The sequence below is a fragment of the Cajanus cajan genome, chromosome 7 (assembly GCF_000230855.2).
Source record: "Cajanus cajan strain Asha chromosome 7, NIPB_CcT2T_4, whole genome shotgun sequence".
NCBI classification, from domain to species: domain Eukaryota; kingdom Viridiplantae; phylum Streptophyta; class Magnoliopsida; order Fabales; family Fabaceae; genus Cajanus; species Cajanus cajan.
This window is the reverse complement of record NC_138523.1, coordinates 28,429,998-28,440,157: the sequence shown is the minus strand read 5'-3', so window position 1 is coordinate 28,440,157 and position 10,160 is coordinate 28,429,998. Positions and strand designations below refer to the sequence as shown.

Here is a 10,160-nt window from a genome sequence, read left to right as displayed (position 1 = left end):
AGTGTCAATTTCAAAGTAGTATATAATCTTGGTAAACAAACTATAAAAAAAAAAAAAAAAAAAAAAAAAAGTACCATCGTGTAAGAAAATTAAGGTTAAACATATAAAGCACAATTCTTTTTCCTTTGTTTTTTTCTTCCATCTAAAGTAGGAAATTTTTCTTACCTTGGAAAACTTTATATCAAAGTTTTTGCAAAGTGAATTATCAAAAATACGTAAGTTAACTAACTTGAAATTGTTTTAAACTAATCAATAATCTTAAATTTGATTCTTTAGTATATAACGACTTTAAATACTCGAGAGTTTTGTCGTTTAGAGTAATCATACTCAACTCTAATATTTTTTTTATAATAAAATATAGTTAATATATTTGTAGTTTAATAAAAAGAAGTTTTTCCAAAGTGATGAACTATGAAGTTTTCCTAAGTGAAGAACTATGGGAAACATTGAATTTGTTACTAGAATATTATATTCTCAAAGATTCTCTTTACTTTCAAAACTTTAATGATTCATAAAAATTAATAGTGATATTTCACATTTTTAAGAAACTAATTTAACTTGAAAGACTATTTGGTGATAAACTTTTAAAGGATTAACACGATGATGATTTAAAAATCTTTAAGAGATTAATTTGGTTACAAAAACATTGAAGAATATGTAATAAAACATGATATAGAATACCCATTTCATGATTTTCCCAAAAAAAAAAAAAAAAACTTTAGTAGTACATATCTAATAGTTATCCCCCACTCCCCCTGGCCCCACCCTTTTATTTATTATATTTCAAAATACAACAGAAAATGACTGGTAGCAGCTTGCAGTGGCCCAATGGGTCCATAAGGGACAACCATTTGTGGTCAAATCCAGGGCCCGAAAAGGACCAAACATGTCACGAACCAAACTCAGGGTCAACACTCAACACGCGAAGGGATAAAAGGGCCACACAGGCCCACATGATGCTATAGAATGGGCCCAATCATCAATTATCAGTTGGAAGAAAGGTATACAGTTCTCAATCTGAATACAGTGTGTCGGGTATGGTCAGATGTGAGAAAGATAATGTGGGCCCACTCTCTAGGGCATTGTCATTTTCATGGATCACGGCTATGTTTGCTTTGGGGCCTAATAATAATATATCATCATATTTCTTTTGAACATCATTCACTTTCCCTAGTCCATATTCAGATTTTCCTTTATCAAGGTTCCATTTGTTTGTCTTTAAATAAAGGGTGAAAAAGATATGAACAAATGGTCTCAGTAATAAGTAACTTTTGAACCACTAGAGTCGGTGTATTGGTAAGGAGTTGGGGATAGTATGCACAAGTTGTAGGTTTGAACTTTGTTACTATCATTATAATTTTTTACCAAATTAAAAAAAAAGGTAATAAGTAGTATTAACATTTTCTTTAAAGAACATCAATAGTTAGATGATTTTTTTTTTTGAGAAAATGAAGTACTTTCAAGGATTAATTGAATTTTCTTTTAACTTGCATTGTTTTGCTTGAAAAAATTCATTTTCAGTCATTTGATGAATTGTTATTGGAAAAGAAAAACACATTTTCCTTATAGTGTGTTTGGATGGAGAATTTAAATGGAGTAATTCATTTATTTGAAGAATTTCAAATTCTTTGAGGTGAAATACCTTGTTTGGGTGGAGAATTTATAAGGAATTTGAAATTCAAACATTTGTGAAATTCCTTGAAATAGTAGAATTTTAAATTCTCCTAAAAAAGTAAGAATTTGAAATTTCTCATATTTTTTTTCTTCTTATTTCACTTATATATTTTATCTTATCTCTTATCTCTTCATGTTTTTAATTATTAAATATTCAAAAATATCTTTAAGATTATTAAATATTATATAATATTAATTTTTTAAAATTATTAAATATTTAAAAATTTGCTAATATTTATTTTTATAAAATTTAATTTAAAAATTCTCAACATATAAATATATTTTTAAAATCAATTTTACCATGGTGGTATCAAATTATCATATCCAACCTAATAATTTAAAATTTGATAAATTTGAATTGACTTATCCAAACAAAATATTTTAAGAATGATAGAAATTGAAATCAAAGTAATTCAAATACCAAGAATTTAAAATTTTTTGAATTTGTAAAATTCTTCATCCAAACACACCATTAGACTGTCATACTAAACATGTATTTTCAGGAAAAGAAACAAGTTAAAACAATATAAAGTTTCTCAAAAGTATTAAATGTTCATAATAAGGATAAAAATAATATGAAAAAAAAACTAATATAAACTTGGATTAATTTGTTTGATATTCAATTTTGTTGAATAAGTTTAATAGTTTGGATTAATTCCTGAACATTCTTATGGTGTGTTAGGCAAGAAAAGAAATAAATAAAAAATTATGGGTGTTTGGTTTAAGAGAAACAAGAGAGGGAGAGAGAGACAATAAAAAATGTTTCCATCAATTAAAATTGTATTTAAGTTGATTCAAATGCAATTTTAATCGAATAAACTTTTGATGAAATGGGACAGTTCTTGTTTTCTCTTGCATATAACTCGGTGGAGGCGTAGTAAGACATGTATAAAAGAATAAGCAAGTTGTTCACATTCTAAAATACACACTTTCTTTTCTGTGGGGTTGGCTTCAATCTTCTACGCATAATATGAAAATAATGTGAAAAATGAGGACCCCAGAAAAAGTGAAACATAAACCAACCCTGAGAGTGACATTACACTTCACAAAACACAATCAATCACACTATTAATTTAATGCCAATTTTTAATCTATATTCATTTTTTTTAAAAGTAAATACAACACGCGACGTAAAGAAGAATTCAATTTTTTTTTTTCTTTTAATCTTTACATTACCTCAAAGGTGAATGGAAAAATGTCGTACATTTTATTTTATTGTATCATATGCTCACCCTTTACCATTCAATCTATAATTTTATGTGGCATTGTGACCAAAGAAATCTAACTTATTGGGCCTCTCACGATATGCATATGGAGAATCTAACGGTCCATAACATAATTAGTATGAGCCCAACAAAGTCCAGAATAAAGAATTGGATTTTGAAGTCAAATTATGTGTTTCTGAAATGGGTGTTTAGGAACGTATGATAGGTAAATAAAAAGCTGGATGTAAGAAACAATACTCCCGAATTTATCTTGAGGCAAATATCATATACATCTCTTATTTCCCTTCTTTATTTTCTTTTTAAGTTTCTTTAAATACCTTTTAAATTATTCTTTTTTTAAAGTAAATTTCATTTCTAAAAATTATCTTCTTCATTCACCCATTTTTTCTTTATTCATTTTTGTACCTGTCTGAAGGGCACACTAGTAATTTTCTCGTATTTGGTGGGCCGAACGAGAATTCCGATCGAATACTCCGGTGAGGGGGGAGGTACCTGCAAAAGGCACTCCGACGCTCAAGTCAGGACAAAGCACAAGTATCGATAGTAATTAATGAACAGTGACGTTACCTCGTGACATGAGCTATTTATACTGACATTTATAGGCCCGGATTCCCATGGGCCCTGCAACAGGATTACCGGATTAGGTAATACACCTCTAATCGGCTTATTGGTATGATTAACTCTTAATCCCTAATTAGGGGGAGTCCTTAACTTTTCATTAGTGGAGATCTGGATCTATGGATCATGTGGTGGCTAATCAGCCACCTGGTTCGGCCACTCGGGTGCCGATTGGGTGTCGGCTATCAGGTGGCCGAGTGACCGAGCCAGACGGCCGAATAACCCTACTAGTACACTTGCCCCCTAGCCTTGTGAAAGGGAGACCTTTTGCAAGGGTATAGATGTGAGGTTAAGTGATGGGGCAATCGAAAGGTTGGGATGATCTCTAGCGTTGGATCTTGAAGATTAGGCAATTATACTTTTTCGAATTTTTGAAATTTTCCCGCCTTGTTAGTGGTGGGGCCTTTTACACATATCGCTCTCAGCCGAATCGTGTTGCCCGAGCAAGTTTGAAGATTGAGCTGCGTGCCGAGTGACTATTGTGAATTCGCAGTCTTGGTAAGTCTGCTTCTATGGCTACTTCATCTGAAAGCTCTTCGGCTAGTGAGGTTCGGTCATCATCATCCGAGGGGTCATCATCCAGTGATTCGGGGCATTCGCCGAACGAAGATGGACGATCTACAGAGATTATGAGCGCATCTGAAGGGGCCTCGACCAGTGGAAGCGAGGGGGAGCCGATTAGGACTAGGCGAGTCTCAAATCGACAAAAATATGGGTCTTCCGAAGTGCCGGAGTATGAATGGGTGAATGGAGAGGTGACTTCATATTACTCGCGTTACCGAGATACCACAATGATTACCAACTTATTGGATTACACGAAATGTTTACATTTTGACGCGAAAGAGGAACCATACCCGATCGGGGTTCGAGCGTGCCGAAATAATGCGTTCCCCGATCCCGACACGGTCTGCTTAGAAAAGCAGGCCGAGAGGATGGCGTCTTTCTATATATATGACTACCTTTTAAGAGATTTGAAAGTGAAGTTGTCATTTGATGAATTCACCATGGGAGTTCTCAGAGTTTTAAACGTAGCGCCGACTCAACTACACCCGAATAGTTGGGCACAGCTTCAGGGTTTCAAGCATTTGTGTCGGTGCGTGAACATAAAACCCTCGCCTCTACTTTTTCTGTATTTTTACTCTTCTCGGCCTTCGGACTTGGCGAAGTGGGTGTCGCTTAACCGAGTGGGGAGTCGGCAGCTTCTGGATAGCTTTACTTCATCTTACAAGAACTTCAAGGCTGGATTCTTTCGAGTGACCATTCGTCCGAACGGACGACGTTTCTTTTTTGGGGCCGACGATAAAAGTTTCTTTCCGTTGTACTGGACGCGCACCCCTCGGCCATATGATGAGGTACCGGACGACCTTCTCACAGCCGAAGAGCAACGGAGTATTCAATTTTTGCTTCAACTTCCTCGGCGTTTGCCGACGAGGTCTTTGATTAACCTGGTTGATTCATCCCGATGGGATTATGACTTGATAGGTGAGTGAATTTCTAGTTTCGGCCTCAAACTAAATTCCTATTGATGTTCATTCGGTTATTCATGCAGGAATCATGGTGAAGAGTGGAGCGAACGAGTTCAATATCCGTGACCTCCTTGCCAGTCGGGTGCAACAAGTGAAGGCTTCTGGTGTCATGGGAAGTTCATCGGTTACTCCGTCGCCTCGGCCGGAGCAGGACAATCGGACTATTCCTTCGCCAACACGCAATCATAAAAAAGGGAAAAAAGGGAAGGGAGTGGCCGAAGAGAGTCGTAAGAGAAAAACTGCCGAAGAAAGGCCTGAGAAAACCAAGAAATCCAAACAAATCGTGTCTTCTCCAGGTGGAACGGTGATTTGCGTCCCCCTGGGTAGATGTCTAGGGCTTTCTGGGGTGAAGGTGTGTCTGCCGATTCACTCGTTCGGCCAGAGGGCTTCTCGGAGCAGGGTCGGGAGTTACTGAGTCAGATGGACGCAACGTCCAAGTGGAAATATTATTGCGAATTGCAGTCTCGGTCCCTAGCATTGGTGAACCAACTTGCCATGGGGCCGATAGGTGAATTGGTGCAGATGAGGCAGAGGTTGGAGGAGGCCGATAGAGTGGTGGCCGAGGCTCGTGCTACGACCGAAGGGGCCCTAGCTACGAACCGCCAACTTGCCGCTGAGCTAGACGTTCAGAGGCGTAATAATGATACTCTTCAGCTGGACCTTCAAAAGGCGGAGAACGAGGGGAAGCGTCTAACCGAAGAAGCACAGGCCAAGCTGGAGAGGGTTAAGGAGTCGACGAAGGATCAAATTGTGGCGCAGCATGAGGCCGGATTTTGCCACGCCATTCGGCAAGCAAAGTACTTCGGCCGTTTTCGCGAGGACTTTGAGTTTGACATGACCAAGGACTTTTACCAAGGGTCTTTCATGTCGTTTGCCGAAATGCTTGCGGGAGCTATGCCTGATAGTGATGGATCGGATGATACTCCCGAAGGGGAAGAGGCTCAAGGTGCTTCGGATGACGAAGCCGAGGATGATCAAGAAGGGTCGACCCACGAGCAAGAGGACGAGCCCAAAACTCAGGAGGATGCCCCCACTCACCCTGATGAGTGACTGCCTTTTTGTACTTCGTAGAATATGAATAGTGTAGGGTTTAATAGGTCGATTGAGCCTTTTTTGTATTTTTTGCTCCAAGTAATGAAAGGTGACTTTTTACTTGCATTTCGTAACCATCTGGCGTATTGTTGAATTGTTGAATCCGGAGTTCACGTAGAACCGTAGGTTAAATACCGCCGTCTTAATGAGAACCAAGCTAAAGTTGGTCTTTTACTAAAACCGAACAAGGTCCTCTGAAACGAGTTAAACAAGTTTTTTTTTGAGTCAAGGCCACGCGGAATTGTTGCCTGAGTCATAACCGAATGGATTGATTCGGAGTTGATGTCTGTGAGTCAAAGCCGAATGGAGTCATGCGGAATTGATACCTTGGGTCATGATCGAAGCACTTCATTCGGACTTGATTGTTTTTGGACAAGAACCGAATGGAGTCATTCGGAATTGATGCTTTTTAGGTCAAAACCGAATGGAGTCATTCGGAATTGATGCTTTTCAGGTCAAAACCGAATGGGTCCTTCAGGGTCGATGCTTGTGTGTCCCTCTCTTGGACCAAGACCGAACTGATGGCCTCATTTGAAACACACATGTATATTATGATGTCCGATAAGGGATCGGGTTTTGAGAGGATTGGAGGCGTTCCGAGACGCAACTTTAATGTTTGAAAGGCCATTTCACACTCTTCGGCCCATGCAAATTTGTTAGTTTTTCTCAACAACCCCAATATTGGTTTGGCCACCTCTGTGAGGCATGGAAGAAACCTCGATAATGCAGTGAGACGGCCAGCCAGTCGTTGCACTTCTTTAACATTATGGGGACTTCTCATGTCGATTATTGCTCGGCATTTGTCAGGGTTGGCTTCAATACCCCTAGTCGAAAGCATGAAGCCGAGAAACTTGCCGCTTGCTACCCCGAAGACACACTTTTCCGGATTGAGCCGCATGTCGTGCCGTCGAACCTGGTGGAAAATCTCAATTAAGTCCGAGATATGATTATGAAGGTCATTTGACTTAACAACCATATCGTCCACATAAACCTCCATATTCTTGCCGATTTGATTTTGAAATATTTTATTCATGAGTCGCTGATAAGTGGCGCCGGCATTCTTGAGTCCGAAGGGCATTACCCGATAACAATAGTTAGCCGAATCAGTAATGAAAGCAGTCTTCTCCTCATCTTGTGGATGCATTTGAATCTGATTGTATCCTGAATAGGCATCAAGAAATGTCAACATGTTGTGCCCCGAGGCACCATCAACTAGTCGATCGATATTGGGCAATGGGTAGGCATCCTTTGGGCAGGCTTTGTTCAAATTTGTGTAATCCGTGCACATTCGCCATTTCCCACTCGTCTTCTTGACCATAACTACATTTGCAAGCCATGTTGTATATTGTATTTCCCGGATGAACTCCGCTTCAAGTAGTTTGGCCACTTCTGTTTCGACCGCCTGTTTTCTTTCGGTACCCATCTTCCTCTTCCGTTGTGCTATCGGTCTAGCCTCCCGACAAACAGACAATTTGTGACACATAACCTTTGGATCTATACCTGGCATATCCGAGGGTACCCAAGCAAAAAGATCTTTGTTTTTCTGAATGACCCTGCTCAATGCATGGCGATCTGCCTCAGGCAATCCCGCTCCCAAGTATGTAACTTGCAGAGTTCCCTGGCCGACCTGGATTGCAACCTTCTCCTCGACTGCTTCCATCCGTTCATCTTCATTCATTCTTGGATCTAAATCCCATGTCTGGGATTTATCTGATACTGGAGGGTTTACCACATAACTCTCCTTGACTTTGATTGCTTTTCTTCCATAGGGGTTACTCGCAAACTGGAAAAGTAACACTCTCGGGCTGCCTTCTGATCGGCATGTATTGTAAGAATTTTGCCTTTGTCGGATGGAAACTTCATTGCCAGGTGTGGCGTTGAGAAAATAGCTCCCAACATATTCAACGATGGCCGACACAGAAGAATATTGTAAGAAGTGTTAGCATGTACTACTATGTACTTCACTTAGATTTCCTTGTATTCCTGCTCGTCAACACAGAAACGAGTAAAAAGCTTAATGTACCCCTTAGTGCTAACTCTTTCTCCCGAGAAACCAACTAGAGGGTCATCGTATGGAACGAGCTCCTTTTCCGAGATGCCCAACTGCTTGAAGGTGTTCCAGTACAAAATGTCGGCCGAACTACCCTGATCCACCAACGTTTTCTTCACTATGCAGTTGTGGATTTCAACGCTAATTACCATTGGATCATCTTGCACGGGGTCGATTCCTTGAAAATCAGCATCAGTGAATGTTATAGCTGGTAACCTCCGAACGGGTTGTCTATCGACCGAATTGACCGAACGAACGGCGCGCAAATGCCTCTTTTGTGCCGAAGAAGTTGAGCCTCCACCAGCAAACCCTCCTGCGATGGTGTTGATGACTCGCCTATGGGAAGCTGTAGGCTCATCTTTCCTTTCGCGTGACCGGCTTCGGTCGTGGCGAGGTCTATCAGCTCGGTCTTGTCGAGGTCGGTCGTGTCTAGGTTGATACTGGCGCGATCGATGCGAATCGGGCCGATCAACGAAATTATGAAGCTGGCCTTGCTTGATTAAATCCTCGATTCTGTCTCGGAGGGCCGCGCACTCCTCGGTAGAGTGCCCCCTATTGCGGTGATACCGACAAGATTTACTAGTATCGGCGCGCGGTGGCGTGGAAGCTCTTTTTGGGACGGCCAACACCTCTGATGTCAGAGCTTGTTCAAGCACCGCAGCTCGGCTTGCATTGAGGGGAGTATAGTGAGTGTATTTCGGACCCCGCGTTGGTCGGTCACGAAGAGTTATCTCCTTGTTTCGCCCCCGATAGGATGGTTCTACTGGCTTGTCAGGCTTTCCCGATGGTTCAGCTCGGGCTTGATTTTGGAACTCAGCCAACTCCTCCATCTGCATATATTTATCGGCTCGTCTTCGAAGTTCATTCATATCTGAAGGGGTTTTTTTGCATAGGCTATTGACGAATGGTCCGGGCTTCAAAGCTGTGGTCAGATGATGGAGTGCCACTGCAGGATTAAGATCCCGAATTTCTAAAGCGGTTTTGTTAAAACGATCCATGAAAGCCCGAAAAGTCTCCTTCTTATCCTGCCGAAGACTAACCAACGACAGAGATGTCAAACTGTGAGGCCGACTCGTTGCAAATTGAACCGTGAACTGAGAAGATAAGGTGTTGAACGAGTCAATAGAGTTGGGGGGGAGCCGAGTGAACCAGCTCAAAGCTCGGCCTTTTAACGATGTGGGAAAAATCCGGCACAGAGCAGCATCGTCCGTTGTGCTTAATGTTACCTGCGTAAGAAAAACATCAAGATGTTCGTCAGGATCCGAAGTACCATCATATTTATCAATCGGCAGTGATTTCCAGTTATCCATTAAAGGCAACTGCATGATAGAGGGTGTAAAAGGATGCCGGTGTGATCCCACTGTTGCTACATCGGTGGGACGTCCAACTGTAGGCAGGGCCGATTGAAATTTTTGTGGTGCCGCAGCCGAGGCATGAATAGCCGAGGCATGGATATCATGGGATTGGTAAGATCCGTGTGTTTGAGTGTTAGTAGGCTGGGTAGGTTTCCATGAGGAGTCTTGACTCTTTAACGCCTCATTTTCGGCTCTCAAAGCCGAAAGTTCCTTTGCATCCTTCTCCCGCTGCTGTTTCATTGCAGCCATCTCCTGCTTGAGCAAGCGCACGGTCTCGGTGAGATCAGTTTCGTCCTCAACTTGAACGTGCTCTTCCTCGGTTTGGTGATTTTCCGTGTTCATTCTCCTTGTCTTCGTCATAGCCTTGTTAAGTCTTCAAGTCTTTCTCGGTTCGGCCCCACGGTGGGCGCCAAAATGTACCTGTCTGAAGGGCACACTAGTAATCTTCTCGTATTTGGTGGGTCGAACGAGAATTCCGATCGAATACTCCGGTGAGGGGGGAGGTACCTGCAAAAGGCACTCCGACGCTCAAGTCAGGACAAAGCACAAGTATCGATAGTAATTAATGAACAGTGACGTTACCTCGTGACATGAACTATTTATACTGACATTTATAGGC

General features: G+C 41.1%; 1 protein-coding gene across 1 annotated transcript; it reads right to left on the bottom strand.

Annotated features, from left to right (window-relative positions):
• Nucleotides 1–8,101: 8,101 nt before the first annotated feature.
• LOC109811559 (uncharacterized) lies at nucleotides 8,102–9,901 on the bottom strand. Its single transcript, XM_083060834.1, has one exon. It carries the CDS (start codon nucleotides 9,899–9,901, stop codon nucleotides 8,102–8,104), a length of 1,800 nt encoding a protein of 599 aa, XP_082916960.1.
• Between the last annotated feature and the right edge of the window lie 259 nt (nucleotides 9,902–10,160).